The sequence below is a fragment of the Nuphar pumila genome, chromosome 6, assembly GCF_984573655.1.
Source record: "Nuphar pumila chromosome 6, dmNupPumi1.hap1.1, whole genome shotgun sequence".
Classification (NCBI taxonomy): domain Eukaryota; kingdom Viridiplantae; phylum Streptophyta; class Magnoliopsida; order Nymphaeales; family Nymphaeaceae; genus Nuphar; species Nuphar pumila.
In genome coordinates this window covers 100,832,639-100,851,517 of record NC_143254.1, presented here as the reverse complement: position 1 = coordinate 100,851,517, position 18,879 = coordinate 100,832,639, and the positions used below count along the sequence as shown (strand labels likewise).

The 18,879-nt window shown below is 40.9% G+C and overlaps 1 protein-coding gene across 1 annotated transcript; it reads left to right on the top strand.

Moving 5' to 3' along the window:
• The first annotated feature begins 4,317 nt into the window (after positions 1–4,317).
• Positions 4,318–10,360, top strand: LOC149835416 (phosphoenolpyruvate carboxykinase (ATP) 1-like). Its single transcript, XM_090008495.1, has 13 exons — positions 4,318–4,465; positions 5,286–5,583; positions 5,738–5,910; positions 6,001–6,154; positions 6,250–6,334; positions 6,780–6,880; positions 7,461–7,759; positions 7,897–8,070; positions 8,365–8,430; positions 8,557–8,735; positions 8,992–9,161; positions 9,330–9,498; positions 9,966–10,360. Exons 2-13 carry the CDS (start codon positions 5,309–5,311, stop codon positions 10,107–10,109), a joined length of 1,989 nt encoding a protein of 662 aa, XP_089864621.1. The 5' UTR covers positions 4,318–4,465; positions 5,286–5,308; the 3' UTR covers positions 10,110–10,360.
• Positions 10,361–18,879: the final 8,519 nt, after the last annotated feature.

Here is an 18,879-nt window from a genome sequence, read left to right as displayed (position 1 = left end):
TAGCTACGATATTTCAACTGCGGCCCTAAAGAGGCTTCTCATATTTATACACTAAGACGTGGAAACTTGAGTTACGTTTTTTCCAACTATGACCCTCAAGTGACATATCATGTTTTCAAGTATTATACTTATTAGAATTGAAATATTTTTCTACTAGACTGGCGATGGTTTTGACCTCGTGTTATGGATGATAGAGGTATTGAACCTACGGTGTGATATGCGGAGCAGGACAACATTGAAATTTAGGGTTTCTCCAAACTGCGTTAGACATTTCATTTATAAAACCAGTTTTACCTAATACTACTTTACCAAACTGTGTTGTTTGTAATAAATAACTCATTTTGGTTTGCTTAAATAAAATATTTTGATGGTCAATAAGTGTTTGGTTTAAAATCGACGACTAACGAGGATCAAAGATGGAGGACATGAAACGAGGATCAGGGATGAAAGTTAAAATCAAAACCCATGCGGAGATGGAGGCGGAAATAGACTTATACTTTGCATCGTCCCCGTCCCGATCCCTGCTTTGCCTCACCCCGTTCTGTCCGCATTCCTTCTTTAGGGATGACAATGGATCGAGGAAAAACAGAGCCCTGCCTCACCTTGCTCCATTTGAATCAGGGATGGAGGATATGAAATGAGGATGAAGGTGGAGATGGAGGTTAAAATCAAAACCCGTGCAAGGATGGAGGTAGGGATGGGAGGATGGAGGCAGGAGGCAGGGGTAGAGACCTTTTCTCCCAACCCGCCCCGGCTCCAGTCCACTGTCATCCCTAGTTTCATGTATGGCACTCTAAGCAAGCATGACCAGGTCTTCCGCGGGGTAAAGTTTCTTCGGGTTATTAAAAAAAAATAGATTTTCACAAAATGACTTCAATTAGTTCTCACATTTAATTTGTGGTTGCGCAGATCCGATGGGGAAAGGGTTGTTCGTAAAAGCAGCCGTACGGAAATTGATTGCGCTCGACTGGTTTGCGTTGATGAGAATTAAGAAATTTTGGCTTTTATTTAGATATTAATTTTGTGCTGTAAGGACAGTGGTCACCATTGATTTCTTTAAACCACAATTTCTCCTACAATGAGATGAGCAAAATTAGCAGCCAGAGCTGTCAGGCAACGTATGCTTTGAATGGCTAATCACAAAAAAAGAGAGAAAAAAAAATTCAAAAAAACACTTAAAGTAGGCATTAATAAAATACACTTCAGTTGGGACCCGGTTTGACCAGACCATTTTCAATTTTGTTTTTTCTTTCATTAGCAACCCAAACCCGTCCTTCGTTTTGCCCATGGTCGGCAAAAAACGGCTAAATATTGAATAAGTTATTTGAAAGGTTTTATATTAAAAAAAAATGGCACAAAGAAACGAGTAGTAAAAAAATGGGCAAACAATATATGAGACTTTCCCTTGAAAAACAAATTATGGCGAAGGAACTACGAGATTCAAATTTAAGAATCATTATGATCCGAATCCAAAATCCAGTCTAGGTGTAAACAAGTGGAACGAACTGAACAGATTCAGTATCAACCTGGTTTACCACTGGATGGAGCTCATGACTCGGCCTATGTTCATGTTTAGCCGAGCCGAGCTCGTCCTTGAATGAGGAGCCAAACACGAGCTGACTCATGTAAAAACATTCTAAATTATTTATACATGCAACATATTACACTTAAAATATATTTTCTTATATATTACACTTAATAGTTCATGTATATATATTTTATGCATTCTTCTTTTTATATATTACACTTAAAATCTATATTATACATAATATATAATTTTCATCTATAGGAGTTCTTGTTACAAACTCCTTATGTTTGAGCTGTACTCATTTAAGCTAAACTAGCTGCTCGTGGCTCAGCTCGCCAACTATATGAACTGATCACTAACGAGTACCTGACCAGCCGAACCGAGCTGAGTCATAAGCTGCTTGGTTTGTTTACCAGCTTTACCAATGGGATCCATAGTTCTGTTTATTTTGAAAAGTATTTATTTTAAATATACATAAACGTTTCTCCCAATTGTTGTGTTAGAGCTTTTAATTTGTGGAATTTCTTTCTTTCTTTCCAAAAAAAAAAAAAGAGAGGCTGGATTTGGGTCGTGCTGGACCCGATTATGTGTTGACTAGTTCTAATATGGAATGCGACTGTTCAAATAGTTAAAGATTTGAACTCATCCCCACCGGATGTTATTGCCACGATAGCGGCTGCTTTACACTTTTTGCAATTTCCGGATCTTGGATATGGTTTATGACCCAGATTGAAAACAGCAAGGGGCTTCCTCCCACAGGGTCCCACACCCACCCGTCTCCAGCCGAAAGATTCGGTCGCTGTGACCAAGGGGGAATACGATAGGGACAGGATGGTAACTTCATCTTAGTGAAAATAAATACCACCGTCACGTGATGACTCAGGCAAAGCGAGAAAGTGGGAGATGACCGCAACGTGTTGGCACCTCCTCTCCGCTCTTCCTCACGGAGGTTTGAGCGCCGTTACGTCTGACGGGGTTATAAGACGGAGCCGTTAGTGGGAAGCTTGTGCTGACGTATCTGATGCCCTTCTGATAACGAGATGAGGTGGCAGTGATGAGGAGGCGTCCCACGTCGACCACCTTGGGTTTCACTCATCTTTTTATTTCTCAACGTTTTCAGAGATATTACAAATGAGCGGCCACGAAAAACTAATTTTGCAGGTGGACACTCTCCTCTCTTTTTCACTCTTAGTGCTGTAAATGAATCGAGCAGCTCATAACCCCTCCTCGGTTCGGCTCGTCACGAACTCGTTCATGCTTGGTTTAGTCTCAGCTCAGCTCAAGATAGCTTGTATGGATAAAAATTCTATACATTTTTATGTATATATACATTTTAAGTGTTATCTATAAAAAAATGCATACATATAAGTACAAAAAAAAAAAGAATGGGTACTATTTTATGTAATATATAAAAATTATATATTTTAAGTGTAATATATGAGAATATATACATGCATTTCATGAATAAATAGCATGAAATGGTTTTTATGAGCTCAATCCACTGATAAACCAGCCGAGCTCCGAGCATGGTCTGATAAGTTCGTTCAACCAGTTCATCACTCAATCCATCAAGGCCAAACATAGGGATGGCAGTGGTTTGGGAAAAACAGGGCTCTGCCCCCACCTTGCCTCGTTTGGATTGGAGAAGGTGGACATGAAATAGTAATGGAGGTTAAAATAAAAACCCATGTGAGGATGGAGGCCGGATGGACTTAGAAATTTTCTTACCTCGTCATTTCTGATCTTTATTAATAAAATGCTAAAATAATCTTTTGAAATGACAGTAGAGAGAAAAAACTAAACTTGCCCCCCCCCTTATTTTTTTTTAATACTAGGGATGGCAGTGGGACGGGGGACAACGGGGCTCCGCCCCGCCTCACCCCGTTTGGACCGAGGATGAAGGGCATGAAATGGGGATGAAGGTTAAAATCTATCCCCGTGCGGGGATGGAGGCGGAAATGAACTTACGCATTTCCCCACCCCGTCCCAATCCCCGCCTAGCTCCACCCCGCCCCGTCCCCAATCTTTTAAGGAATGACTATAAACTAAGGGGAAATGGGGCTCCGCCCCGCCTCGCCTTCATTTGGACGGGGGATGAAAGACATGAAACAGGGATGGAGGCTGGATTGGGGAGGTTAAAATCCATCCCGGGGATGAAAGGCAGGGGGTAAAGGTTAGGATTTTGAAACGGGGCGGGAGTAGAGACCTTGTCCCACTGCCATCCCCTAACGGAACGGAGACAGAGATAGAGATGAGAATAAAAACCCGTGCAAAGACAAAGGACAGAATTTTGAGACGGTGCCGGAATAAAGACACTGTCATCCCTAGCCAAACAAATCCATTGAAACAAACACATTGGGCAGGCAAAAAGTTGTTGTCACGAAGTTATTTATTGTTTGCTTGGTGTGCAATTTGTCATTTGTAAAATTGGTAAAATCGTGGCAGTGTTTTGGATAAACACTAAGATCAATGACTCGCTGGTGAATATGTCAAAGAGTGGAAACCAGATAGGGATGGTGTTTAATTCCTTCCCTGTTTGTGCGTCTTAAAATACGGAGTGGACTGCGGACTCCAGCTGGGATTTAAACGGAGTTGAATGGTACGACTGCTACTACGCGCAAACGCCATCCTCTCCGACGTTTATGCCGTGTACCCAATCGAAGCACGGACTCCATTGTCCGATTTAAGCGGATTGGATTCCCCAATTTGGAGTTTAACCACTGTGGTTAGAGACTTGACCGCGGTTAAGAGTCCTTTAAAAGGGAGTGCAGAGGTTGCCATTACATCTCATCCCTTTGGAGCTCTGTTTCTCTCTCTCTAATCGAAACTTGGAGGGTCGACAGACCCCTTTTATCGTCGTTCTCTCTTCCCTGGTTATTCCCTTTCTTGGGTTTTCGAGCTAAAAGGCTTAGCTCGGTTTTCTATATACCCTTCCCGGTGCGACTTTTTTTTTCCCTCCTCCCTATATATTTCCCCTAGAAATTGTTATTTCTACGTTTGGAAAGATTGATTTTGGTCGTTTGGTGTGAGCTTTAGTGCTGCATTTGTTGTTAAAAACTGTGGAGATGAGTTCTGATTTTTTTTTCCGTCTTTTTTAAACTTTTACTGGGTTTGATTAGTGTTTTTTTCCCCGAACTTTCGCGGTGCTTTTTTTTTATGCAGTGTTTGGGTTCTGGGGGTTATGTTCAGAGTGAAGGGAGCCGCGAAATTTTCCACGGAAATATTCGCCTTTGTTTCGGCGTCCTTTGGTTCCGAAAGATTTTTTTCTGAATACGAAAATTCTGGCGCTTTGGATAGTTGCACTTGTTGATTTTTTATTTGTTAACAGTACGTAGTACCCGTTTAACGTCTGTACGTGGTGACGAAAAAGGTTTATTACTCGTAGCGAGATGGGCAATACCCGTGACATGTTGAATTCATTGAGATCGATAACGAAAATGACCATCTCTCAGTTTTTTTTAAGTAGACAAAGACTATGAAAATGGATAATCTATCCCTGTAGAAGACGGCATCTTCCGTGCATCGATCGAAAGAAAATAGGTGACAGCTAAGTAGGAAAACTTTGGCTCTCTTCACATCCCATAATCTAAGCGATGCAGATTCCAAGCCCCAACTTTTCAGGGATAGAATAGTTTTTTAAATGAAAAAAAGGATGCGTTGGTTCCTGTTGATAAAGGACTCTTTCTTTTTCCCATTTTGTCCTTTTGCAAATCAATTCTGTCCCTCTCTGAAAATATTCTCTGCCATCTGTGAGCAGGGAAGAAAAAGAAGGGGAAGAAGATGGCGGAGAACGGAGACTTCAGCTTCGCGAATGGAGGGGTGTCGTCTCCAGTGGTTGCTCAGAACGGGCTAGCGAGGATCCAGACGAACAAGAGGGACAACGGGGTCTGCCATGACGACAGCGCACCGCCGGTGAGGGCGCAGACGATCGACGAGCTGCACTCCCTGCAGAAGAAGAGGTCGGCACCAACCACGCCCATCAAGGGAACCCAGGGCGCCTTCGCGGCCGTCATCTCCGACGAAGAACGCCAGAAGCAACAGCTCCAGTCCATCAGGCATTCCCATCTCTCTCTCTCTCTCTCTCTCTCTCTCTCTTGTGTGTCTATATATATGGCAAGATGCCAAGAACTAAGACCTTAATTTAAAAAACCCCAAAAAGAAAAACAAAAAGTGCTTATAAAAAAATTAAATATGTGTGGGGTTTCACAGCGCATCGTTAGCCTCGCTGACGAGGGAAACGGGGCCAAAAGTGGTGAAAGGAGACCCCACCAAAACGCCGGCGACACCCAAGGTCGAGCACCATCATCTCACCACCCCAGCCTTCTGCGTCACCGACAGCTCTCTCAAGTTCACCCATGTCCTCTACAATCTCTCGCCCGCCGGTAAGAAGCTTACTATAAATGGATCAAATTTAAGCCCACTTCTTCCTAAAACATAACTTATTTTTGTGTTTTTTTTTCAATGGTGATCAGAGTTGTACGAGCAGGCCATCAAGAACGAGATGGGCTCGTTCATCACGTCGACGGGTGCGTTGGCGACGCTCTCCGGTGCGAAGACGGGGCGTTCTCCGAGGGACAAGCGCGTCGTCAAGGACGAAGCCGCCGCAGCCGAGTTGTGGTGGGGAAAGTGAGTAGCTTCTCTTTTTCATTGCTTTCTATTCGTTTGCTTGTGATTCCTCGTTTTCTCTTAACTTGGGGAGACGTTTTCTTTGCTGATTTCAGGGGATCCCCCAATATCGAGATCGACGACCATACTTTTATGGTTAACAGAGAGAGGGCCGTCGACTATCTGAATTCGCTCGATAAGGTAAACTCGCTCTCTACTAGCAATTGAGGTGCCTCTTTTTCGTATGTAAAATCCTGAAGTTTACAAGCTTAACCTGAGAGTCAGGCAACTGTTTTCCCAAGATTAAAAAAAAGAAGGGAAATTTCCATTTTGGGGCCAACCATTTGCCCCCTAATTCTAAAATGAGAGTATTGTATTCTATTCTTGTGTTCCCATGACTACAGGAAGATAGTGGATCTTTTAGTAGTTTCTTTTGTAGAGAACGTGGCTATTTGTTCAAGAGTTTGTTTTATGTTCATATATGCGTGGCGTGATGGTGGTGTCTGCTAGCGTCAGTGACGGTTGACTAGGCCTAGTCGGTGGGGCATACTGTTTTGTTGTGAAGAAAATATGGTCCTCACCCCTTCTCTCTCTCTCTCAATTTGCATCTAATTCGTTGTGTTGTGATTGTTTTGTATTGTTTCAGGTCTTCGTGAACGACCAATTCCTCAACTGGGACCCCGAACACAGGCTCAAAGTGAGGATCGTTTCGGCAAGAGCTTACCATGCCCTGTTCATGCACAACATGTAAGTAGAATGATAAATATTGCACCTCTTTATATTTCTCGCCTCCAGCGATCGTCAGGCTGCCAGATAAGTCCTCGCCAACGTTGACAATGCCCTTTGATCTGTTACTCTCTGATTTTACTTCTCCTGCTTTTGTGAGACTTTACAATTTCTCAAACTGTCGAAATATGAGAGACCCTGAATTTCTAATTCCCGTTTTTGGGATTCTTCATTCTTCTTTTGCTAAGACTTGCCTTTTTTCAAATTTCACTTTCATCAACGATGGCAATGTCCCCTTTCTTTTTTTTATGAAAAGTGAAATATATGATCAAATTGTTGGTTTTCTGCTGCTATACTATTTTTCGAAAACCAGACGCTTTGAAAATATGAACTTCAAAAATCAAGGTGTTAATATGCCTGAAATTCATGGGTCTCTACATGTTTTTCTCCCCCTTCTTTGACATGGGGTAAGAAATGAGTTGCAAATTTGGGCATGTTGGTGAGTATTCCAGGAATGCAAAGCAAGGTATAAAAGGTGAGTTGAGTTATTTGAATGCGATAATAATAAAAGGAAATAGCGGTAGTAACACATGGGTGGCAGGTGTATACGTCCCACCCCTGAAGAACTGGAGGAATTTGGTACCCCGGATTTCACGATTTACAATGCGGGGCAGTTCCCTTGTAATCGATACACACACTATATGACATCATCGACTAGCGTAGACATTAATCTTGCTAGAAGGGAAATGGTGATCCTTGGTACCCAATATGCCGGAGAGATGAAGAAGGGTTTGTTCAGCGTCATGCACTACCTTATGCCAAAGAAACAAATCCTCTCTCTGCATTCCGGCTGCAATATGGGAAAAGATGGCGATGTCGCCCTCTTCTTTGGTTTATCAGGTATGGTGGTGGGAGGAGACTGACCCTTTCTGCAGGCTCTCCCACCATCGTCTGAAACGCACACCTTGGGTCTTTTTTTATTGCTGAGAGTTTTTCTCTTTAATTTTCACTTATTTGGCTCTGCTTTTGCTTAACAGGGACAGGCAAGACCACCCTTTCCACCGATCATAACCGGTTCCTGATCGGAGATGATGAACATTGCTGGAGTGAGAATGGGGTGTCCAACATCGAAGGTGGTTGTTATGCTAAATGTATTGATCTATCTCGGGAAAAGGAGCCTGATATCTGGAATGCCATTAAATTTGGAACTGGTAAGGATGATGTCTTTCAGGCCTCAAAACAAATGATAGGCCATTACCCAATTGAATTTGGACCTTTTGAGTCTTCCTAGCAATTGGTAAAATATTTTTTTTACACACCAGTAAATAGAAACTTGTCTGGCCTCATACTTGAGTCTTAGAGAATCAAATTAGACTGCTGGTGTTGGTTGGACGGTTTCAACTTCAAACTGGCTTTCTTGCAGTTTTGGTTTTGGTCAATATGTGGTCAAATTATTCCATCAATTTTAAGCTAATGATGGAACATCTTTCCTTTTGGTTTTGCAGTGCTGGAAAATGTAGTGTTTGATGAGCACACCAGAGAAGTAGATTATTCCGACAAGTCAGTCACAGGTATAGCTCCATTTTATCTTCCTTTTCTTCCTCTTGTGGAATCTGCTTCTTCTTTTTCGATTCTTTATTATGGGCCTTATGGCTCTGTATTGTCGGTGTGGATATTTACCAATTTTCTTTGTGCAGAGAATACAAGAGCTTCTTATCCTATTGAGTACATTCCGAATGCCAAGATTCCCTGTGTTGGGCCTCACCCCAAGAATGTGATATTGTTGGCTTGTGATGCATTTGGTGTGCTCCCCCCTGTCAGCAAACTCACTCTGCCTCAGACCATGTATCATTTCATTAGTGGCTACACTGCCCTGGTATGCTTAACCAATTCTGATATATTTGTGGTAGATGTGATTTATGTCCATCTTCCTAGTTCATTTAAGCACCCACACAATTACTAACTGAAAGGACCTTTACATGTTTTGGAATTCTCTTACACATAACACCATGGTCCATAGACCATTCATATAGTTTTGAATTGACATCAGTTCTTCCCCTATCCATGCCAAAAAAGCAAGAAAAATTGATAAGTTCCGCCTTTTTTTTCCTTTATGGTTCTGATTGAACTAGGTGGCGGGAACTGAAGAAGGGGTGAAGGAACCACAAGCCACATTTTCTGCCTGCTTTGGAGCTGCCTTCATAATGCTTCACCCCACCAAGTATGCAGCCATGCTAGCTGAGAAGATGCAGAAACATGGTGCAACTGGCTGGCTAGTCAACACTGGGTGGTCTGGTGGCAGGTAAAACAATTTGCAAGCAATCATCGATGAGAAGTGCAGCAGGGACTAGGGAATAGAAAAGTCTCACCTGGTTTCCCATACAAAGATGTTTTATGATTTATTTTCTCATCAAGCAAGCTTCCTTTCTGATGAATAAAACTCAATTTTGGTTGTTTTTTTCATTTGCAGATATGGCACTGGTAGTCGGATAAAGCTAGCATATACTAGGAAAATTATCAATGCCATACATTCAGGCAGTCTTTTGAATGCCAACTACACCAAGACAGAAGTCTTTGGCCTTGAGATACCAGATGAAATTGAAGGTGTACCTTCACATATTTTGGACTCCATGAATGCTGTAAGTGGGTTTAATTTTTCTCCTCTTGATCTTTGATTATTTGAGCATCACACCTCACTTGAGATTTACCAAGATGCTTGTAACATTCTCAGTTTGCCTTTGACATATGGTTCTTTGTTGATCACAATCTGAGCTTGAATCACAATTCCTCACTCTGATAGATTCAGACATGATGGAACTGGACAATATAGTGACCAATGAGTTGGTTTTTGAGGCTCCAAAGTCTGAGCTTGAATGTGAGGAATTGGAATATGTTTTGCCCTTGCCATCCTAAGGGCCTGAATGCTCGTTTCTTTTGATGGCACTGCAAACTGATTTGCATGGTCAATGTTGCAAGTCCTCACTCTGTGCTGGTTTATCATAACTTAATTCCGAGAGCTGTGCAAATTCAGCATGCACAGATGTTCCCTAAAGAAATTTGAAATACTTAAATTTGGTTAGCTAACCCTGCAACTTGTTATTGGCAGTGGGCAGACAAAGATGCATACAAGGAGACCCTTTTGAAGTTGGCTGGTTTATTCCAAAAGAATTTCGAGGTATTCGTGAACTATAAGATCGGGGAGGATGATGCACTGACTGAAGAAATTCTGGCAGCAGGACCCATCTTTTGATTGATTTATGCTGCGTGACAAAAAATGCATTGCCAAAAACGGGGTTATAGGAATAATGTGGGAGCTTTTTCAAGTTAGTGTTACTGTTAGGGAATACTGAATAGAGAAGGAATATATGCATGGACTTGCACTTGGTATCTTTATCTTTGTTATGTGTATACAAGCCATGATCTGATTTGCAATATATGCTTTATCTTCATTGTTGCTGCAAAAAGATAATGTTAAACAAAAAAACTGTTTTGGGGCAGAAACATGTTCTCTTTTCACTGTTTTTGAGTGCTAGGGCCTTGGTCAAATTCCGTAAAAATTTTAAGTGTTTCATTGAGAACCTCTGTTGTGTTTGGCTGAGGAATAATTGTTCAAGATTGGTTAACTATGTAATACAGTACACAACCAAAGTTTCTGATTCTTTCAAGTCTGAGGCAATCTTAAGTCTTGACAAATGTCTGGCTCTTGTTGGACCTGTGGTGAGATGTCTGTCATGTAATTTGTTTCTTGTAAACTGGTTGCGGTTTGCCTAACCCCAGCTTGCTAATTAAAAAGAAAGAAAAAGAAAAATCTAAACTCTAACTGTAACACATTTGAAGGGGTAAACTTCTGGCATAATTTGGCTTATGCACTCCAGTTCAAGACTGAGAACTAACTACGCAAGTTATCAAATCAAGTGGAACAAGAAATGGCAATGGTTGCAAATGAGCCAAGCTGAATTGAGCTGTAGGTTCAAGCTTAGTTTGGTAAGATATTTGACTTTGAGCTTGAGCTGAATATAAGGTTCTAGCTAACGATGGGGCTTAGGCTCTCCTGTTCAAGACTTGGAACCAACTATGTGACCCCAGCTCCATGGATAAATATGCTACTTGCTAACAATGGAAATCTTAGATTGAGAACATTCTATTGGTGGTATGAACAATTACCAATTCCTTGGATCTTGTTGAAGCAGACGCCCAGATTTGAGGAGGCCAGTCCAACGATAAACCCAAAAAGGGAGAGAGAGAGATTCATTGATCTCTAATCCCTTTAAATAGTGATTAGTTAAAAAAAGGTTCACAAAAAGAGACTAATTTACTTAATTATGTATGACTATCCAAACTTATAAATATTACTCAAGCTGGAACATATATATCTATCATGTTTGGCTTGTCACAGCATCTGAAAAAACTGGCACTTGCAAGAGGTTTTGTAAACACATCTGCGACTTGTTCCTCTGAGGTCACATGACTAGTAGTGATATGTCCCGTCTACACTAAGTCGCATATATAGTGGCAATCAACTTCAATATATTTTGTTCTCTCGTAAAACACATGATTGTTAGCTATATAGGTGGCTGCTCTATTATCACACATCATCAACATGAGCAGGAATCGTTACATGTAAATCTTTGAGAATGGATCTAACCTACATCATTTTAGCGGCAGTTTGAGCCATAGCTCTATACTCTAATTTAACACTTGATCTGGCTACTATTGTTTGCTTTTTACTTCTCCAATTTATTAAGTTTCCTCCTACAAACAACAAAACCCAGTGGTGGACTTTCTGTCATCAATGGCCCCTGTATAATCAGCATATGAATACGCAACTATACCAAGTGAGGAGCTTTGTTTATACAGGAGTCCCTTTCCAGGAGAAGATTTCAAATACCAGAGAATCATCATCGCAGCCTGCCAATGCAATTGAGTTGGCTTGTCCATGAATTGACTTATCTTACTCACAACCAAGAAAATATCTAGTCTTGTCACAGTAACATATATAAGTTTACCAACCAAGGATCTAAAACTTCTACTGTCAACCGGTTTTGCTTGTTCATCATATATATGAAGTTTTGGATCCAAAGCGATGTTTGCTGGTTTGGCCCCTAACACACATGTTTCTTGCAATAAGTCAATCACATACTTTCTCTTTGATAGAACTATCCCCTTACTGCTTCGAGTCACCTTTATGCCCAAGAAATATTTAAGAGGACCAAGGTCTTTTGTGACAAAGTGCTTCTGAAGATGAACTTTGGTATCTGAGATATCCCTGGCACTGTTTCCTGTGAGTATAATGTCGTCCACATACACAACCATAACCACAATACCAGCAGAGGTCTTTTTAATAAACATTGAGTGATCTGATGCCGACCTATGGAAGCTAAATGCAGGCATAATTTCAAATAACTTCTAAAACCATGCACGCAGACTTTGTTTTAGACCATATATGGCTTTCTTTAATTGCCACACCTTTTCACACTTTCCCTAAACCTCAAACCCTAGAGGTTGTTGCATGTACACTGTCTCAGCCAAATCGTCATACAAGAAGGCATTCTTCACATCTAATTGGCACACACTCCGCCCACTATGGACAACCACAGATATGACAAGTCAAATAGTCCCAAGGCGAGCCACTGGAGAAAATGTTTCAAAAAAGTAAACCCCATATGTTTGTGTGTACCCCTTGGCCACCAACCTGGCTTTGAATCTTTCAATAGAGCCATTTGAGTTATACTTAATGGTGTAGACCCACTTACATCCAACAATATCTGCATCCATTGGAGGGGTAACCAACTCCCATGTGTTGCGTGAGAGCAAGGCATCCATCTCATCTTGCATAGCATGTTTCCACTTATGGTCCAACAACGTCTGATGGTATAGATGTGGCAGATAGAGCTGAGATGAAATTCCTCATGTATCCCCCAAGCCTTGCCTCCGTAACAAACTTAGAAATAGGGTGTAATGTGCATTGTCTTTTACCTTTCCTGATAGCAATCGGCCTGTCATCATCCACAGCAGAAAGCTCAATATTTTCAAGAGATCTTACCTCAAGGAAGGAGGTGCTGTATCTATGAGTGTACATTAAAGGAGGATCACGATACCGAGCCGTTGTGGAAGAATGAGAAGCAAAAATACTCTGAGAAATCGACTCTAAGGGAAAAGGAGGTATAGGTAGGGGCATGACATCTCCTTGATTAACATGTAGTCTGGATGCAGTGCTTGAGAAATAAGGGACAAATTCAAAGAAAGATACATTCGCACTAACATACTCTCGATGGGCAATGAGATCATAACACTGGTATCCCTTTTGGTTTTTAGGATATCCAATGAAAATACACTTGGTGGCTTATGCAGAAAGTTTATCATGATTGGGTCCCAGTTTATGAACGAAGCAGACACATCCAAACACTTTGGGAGAAATTGAGAAAAGCGGAGCATTGGGGTATAGAATTTGCGAAGGAATTTGTTCTCCCAACGATGATAAGGGCATACGATTAATAAGGTGGCAGGCAGTGAGAATAACATCTCCCCAATATGAAGGGGGCATACTGGATTGCAACATAAGGGTGTGAGCTACATCTAGAAGATGTCTATGCTTCCTTTCAGCGACCCCATTTTGCTGAGATGTGTGGGCACAAGTAGTTTGAGAGCAGATCCCATTATTTCGATAAAAATTATAGTAATTCATTAGATTTGAACTCGAGCATTATCAGTGCGGACAATCTTGACAAGAGAATCAAATTGAGTCTTTATTTCAATAACAAGAGACATAAGAATGGAGGGAACCTCCGACCTCTCTTTTATTAAGAACACCCATGACAATCTAGAAAAATCATCAACAATCACCAAGTAATAACGACTCTGAGACCTACTAGAAACTTTACTAGGTCCCCAGACATCAGCATAAAGAATTTCAAACAATCTTTGACTCGATGGACTCTGACCGGAAGGAAATGAACTCCTGTGGTGTTTACCCAACTGACAGGCTTCATACTGGAACGAAGCAGAAGGAGGAATCTGAGGAAGAAGTCTACGAAGCTTTGACAAAGGGACATGACCAAGACGGAGATGCCACTAATACGGACCGAACGACGGCTCTGACACTGAGTACGTGACTCCAACTGGTTGATATAAATAGTAGACACCTTCCTCCTCATGGCCTCCACCAATCCTCTTCCCTGTCAGCAAATCCTGAAAAATACAACACACATGATCAAATATCACCCTACAGTTGTGCTCTTTAGCAATACGACTAACTGACAATAAGTTTTGAGAAAATAATGGAGCATGTAGCACATTAGTCAACTGAAGTGTGGGGGAAATGGAAACATTTCCTTGGCCTACTATGGGAGATGAACTTCCATTAGCCAGTACAACATTACAATGTTCATCAACATGATTTAACTTAGAAACATTTTTATAGGTCCCACAAAGGTGTCTGGAAGCATATGAATCAATAATCCATCTACTACCTTGGTAATTCAATTGATTACCTGCAGAACAAGCCACATTAGCAACTAGAGTAGCAACACTCAAACTGGAAGGTCGGTGAGACACCAGCTCATCATACTCTGCACGACTGAGGGTAACTGAATCGCTGGAAGAGCCAATAGGAGTCTCTGTCTCAAGTTTTACAACTTGAACCTTAGTTGCATTTGGTTTCAAGGAGAAAGTGGGTGGTCGACTGGTTTTATCCCAACACCTATCTTCAAAATGCCCCAATTTGCCACAGTAAGTGCATTAAAGCCTACCTCTTCCTCCTGCTCCTCGACCACGACCTCTTCCTCGAGAGTTCAAGACAACACCTCTTCCACGTCTTGCGGTGACAACTAGGGCAGATGCCTGTGATTCAGATTGAGTTTGAGGAAGAGTAATGACGAGTCTACTCAAACGATTGTAGGCCTCTACAAGAGTAGGAACGTCAGAACCAGTCAACATATGAACTTTTGCAACAAAATATTCAGATGATAACCCAATAAGGAATCTAGCAACCATGATCTGCTCTTGATGGGTCTTCTGTTTGGTGCAACATAGGGGCCTGTGTGCATTAAGCCTCTCAAAGGCAGATTTGACAGACACATAATATTGGGCCAAAGTCTGTTCTCATTGTTGCAATTGGTAAATCTCCTGCTCAACCTACAATATACGACTGACATTGGTCTCATGCGAGTATGTATCTCGGAAATTATCCCACATTTGTTTGGCTGTGGTATAATAAATAAGACCATCAGCTATATGAGGCTGAACACTATTCATTATCCATGACATGACAATATCATTGTCTTCTTCCTAGGTGACATATTTTTCAATCTTTTCAAATGGTTCCTGCTCTAACATGATATGTTTCTTTCGATGACCAGAAATTGACATCATGAAGGTGCGAGACTACTTTGCATAGTTAGAATTGTCTAACTTAACCGAAGACCCATATGAAAATGGGTTGGCAAAAGCCTTATATTCACCAAGAACCTCCCCCTTTTTATTATTGTCTTGAGCACTTAAATCTGACATACTCAACTACAAGAACAAAGACAAAAAAAAAATATGCCCAACAGAGATATGATCTAAACAGGACCAACACCAAAACACAACTAACTCTTTATTTAAAACAGGATATTCCACTCATCTAAAACCACTCACCAGGGACAAAAAAAAAATAGACAATGTCTGATCAGACCTCAACCGATATATGTTGTTGTTGGTTCAGGACTCCATCAATAATACGCCCAGGTCCACGTTGAAATCTGGTTCTGTTCTTTATATATATATATATATATTCATCTCAGATCTATTCAGTGTTTCCAGATTTGATCGATGATGACCATCAAATCTCTATCCACGACCATTGAAGTTTTTCACTTTTTGTTTTTGAACTACACTGATCAGATTTCCACCAGATCTGATCATCAACAATGATCAGATTTTATCATGTAAAATCTGATTTCAGATCTGGATCTTCAACGCTTGACAGATCCCTACTACTTCTGTTAGATCTGATTTCAGATCTGCGCAGACAATACCAACCAGCGAATTAGATCTCTACCTGATCTGATTGCTTCCATCCACGTTTCACGACACTTGCTGCAACTTCCCAGATCTGATTTCAGGTCTACGCCGACAATACCAACCAGTGAATCAGATCTCCACCTGATCTTATTGCTTCCATCCACATTTCACGACACTTGCTGCAAGTTTCCATAGTCAGGCACAATAGCATCCCACGACCCATGATCAGCAATAGTATCCCAAGAGGGAACGTTGCTCTGATACTATGTTGAAGCAGACGCTCAGTTTTGAGGAGGCCAGCAACATCCAACATAAACCCAAAAAGGGAGAGAGAGAGAGAGAGAGAGATTCATTGATCCCTAATCCCTTTAAATAGGGATCAGTTAAAGAAAGGTTCACAAAAAGAGTCACACATAATTTACTTAATTATGTATGACTACCTAAACTTATAAATATTACTTTTTAACATATCTCAAGGATATGAAGCTGTAACCAAGCAAAGACAAATTGGGTCAAAGCCAAGACAAATGGTTTGTTAACAAAATATTTGAGTTTTACCTTGAGCTCAAACTTCTCTATAACCTAACTGAGCTTGAGCTTGGTTTGGTAGTGAGTTAAAACCCTTTCGGGCTAATTTAGTTCTAGTGAAGCAGGAGCGGTATTAGATGCTTTTATACATCCCTCTCAAGATACACACTTGTAAATAACACTCGAGTGAGGAAAACATCAAATAACATTAGCACTGCCAGTTCAACAAACTAACAACTGAATTACTAGTATTTTAATGTAACTAAGCCGCTATGTTTGCATCCTAGACAAAAACCCAAACAAAAGATGTAACAATGTAATGAAAATTCAAAAAACTTCTTGTCCTCAGTTCTTTTGTGCTTGGACAATAGAAAACGAATTACGATAGCCTGCAAGGGGCACTCTTCATCTGTTAAGGGTGATTTGAGAATACCACCAAGTTGACGGGATGTCATGAGTTAGAAACCTACAAGGAGTGTCCATTGCCACAAGATCGAAGCTGGGGTATTCCCTGGTGGTCAGGAGGAAGCTCAAAGGTTTTACCAACCAGAGGTCAGCCACCATGTGATCAGTGATGAGGGGCTTTTCCTTTAGCCTAGCCAAAAAAGAAAAGAAAAGAAATTAGAATAAAAAGAGAAGGCCCAAATAGAACTATTCCCTATTGAAAAAGAGTGCCAACAACATCCAACGACAATACCATAAATAGTGAACAAAAGGCCAGATTGGGGAGTTTAGAAAGAAAAAGGGAAACTTAGAATTAGCATTTGGTAGTTGCACTTTTGTCCATTTAGGTTTGCACTTTCTTGAGCCAACTAGATCAAGCATGATAGAGGATTGAAAGGTTGAACAATTTGGCTTGTCAATGATTTTTTTTTTTACTTGATTGCACCTTCAATGCACCAAAAGTATTTCTATTGAAGGCTTAAATATCAAATAAAAACAAGATCTGTATCACAAAATGCAACTTTGCGACATGAGCCGCTTTAAACCTAAAAGGAATAGATGGACTAATGAAACCAAATATCTAGAGAGAGAACATTCACCAAAATGAGGTTAAGGTTGAAGCAAAGGAGTAGAATGATATGAGCTTTGATCCTTGATATGAGAAGCAAAAGGAGAGGATATAAGAAAGGAAAGATTCAAAGAGGAGAGGTTCGCACATTAAGTACTAGTCTTAGATCTCTTTTTTTTTTAAAGGCAAGCAGGGGTTAGGCAGATCCCTACCAGTTAGACATAGATACCATTGGGAATTGAACTTGCAACGTCCCAACACAAAATGATGTGCACTAGCTGCTCCTACCAGACATGCGGAGCTCCTGTTTGTACTAGTCTTAGATCTCTCAAAGAAAGTGTTGAATTAATCCCAAAAATTTAGGATGAATTTGCCCCTTTTCTAGTTGGACTTCATGTAGAACTCAATTTGCATGAGCATCAGAGTACCCACAAATAGCACTCAATCCATATATATATATATATATATATATATATATATATATATATATATATATATATATATAGTAAACCGTGTTTGATGATGGTTGAATGACTATCCGCTGCTGATCTGCGTGATCAGCAGCAGAAAAACACTGTTTTTATCCAAAAAAAAGTCTTTAGCGCGGTTCTGCCCGCCACTAAAGACCAAAAACTAAAAAAAAAAGCAAAAAAATGCAGATTCGGATGCATCCGAGGATTGGGCATTGGATGATACGTGTTTTTTATATATATATTATATAAACTCATACGTAACTAACTTCTCGTTACCACTACCACTGCTGGGGTTGCCCACGTGGCCAGCAAGATATGTGTGAGGGCTTTAAGATGAAGACACTGGATCGAACCATGCTGGTGCTCTAAGTGTGTCCGCAGCTTTATCGTGGATTGAGCAGGTAAGGCAGGGTGGTTATGTCGTCATCCAGGGTTTTACTTCACAAGGGGCGGGCTCATTCAAAGACCCAGTCCATGATGAGGGTTTGCTCGTCATAAAAAAAACTTCTCATTACCTCACAGTGTACCGCGGATTTAAACCTATTATGTCTCGGATTAGAATCCCACGCATTATTTCCCGAATACCCGTGGCTTGCCTATCAACAAAAAGGAAACAAATTAAAGAAGAAGATACCTGGTTTACCTCTCTTTTTTTTTTGAAAGGCAAGCTGGGTTTAGGCAGCCCCACCAGTTATTATTGAATGTTTTGAACCTGCAACGTCCCGCCACTAGGAACGTGCACCGACACATCCTACCAACCACGCGGAGCCCCCCGTTGGTTTACCTCCTCTTGGCATACAGGCACGTTTGCAGAAGAAATTCAAAATGACAGGTGGATCTTTCTCCCGTGCAAGTGACTTTTTCTACCGTAACATCATTTTTTATGTTAACACTCATACAAAGCAAGTGAAAGGAACCAATGAGATTTTGGTTGTCTTGGGAATCATTCTTCTAAGTAAAATGTGCCCACGAAGTTTCTGACTTTAAAAGAAGAGAATAGAGAA

What these genes read in the sequence shown, in the direction of transcription:
- LOC149835416 (XM_090008495.1), top strand. Translation starts at nt 5,309, where the DNA reads ATGGCGGAGAACGGAGACTTCAGCTTCGCGAATGGAGGGGTGTCGTCT. An exon ending in GCCGAGTTGTGGTGGGGAAA is followed by an intron (nt 6,155 to 6,249) that starts GTGAGTAGCTTC and finishes TGCTGATTTCAG; the next exon opens with GGGATCCCCCAATATCGAGA. An exon ending in ATCTGAATTCGCTCGATAAG is followed by an intron (nt 6,335 to 6,779) that starts GTAAACTCGCTC and finishes GTATTGTTTCAG; the next exon opens with GTCTTCGTGAACGACCAATT.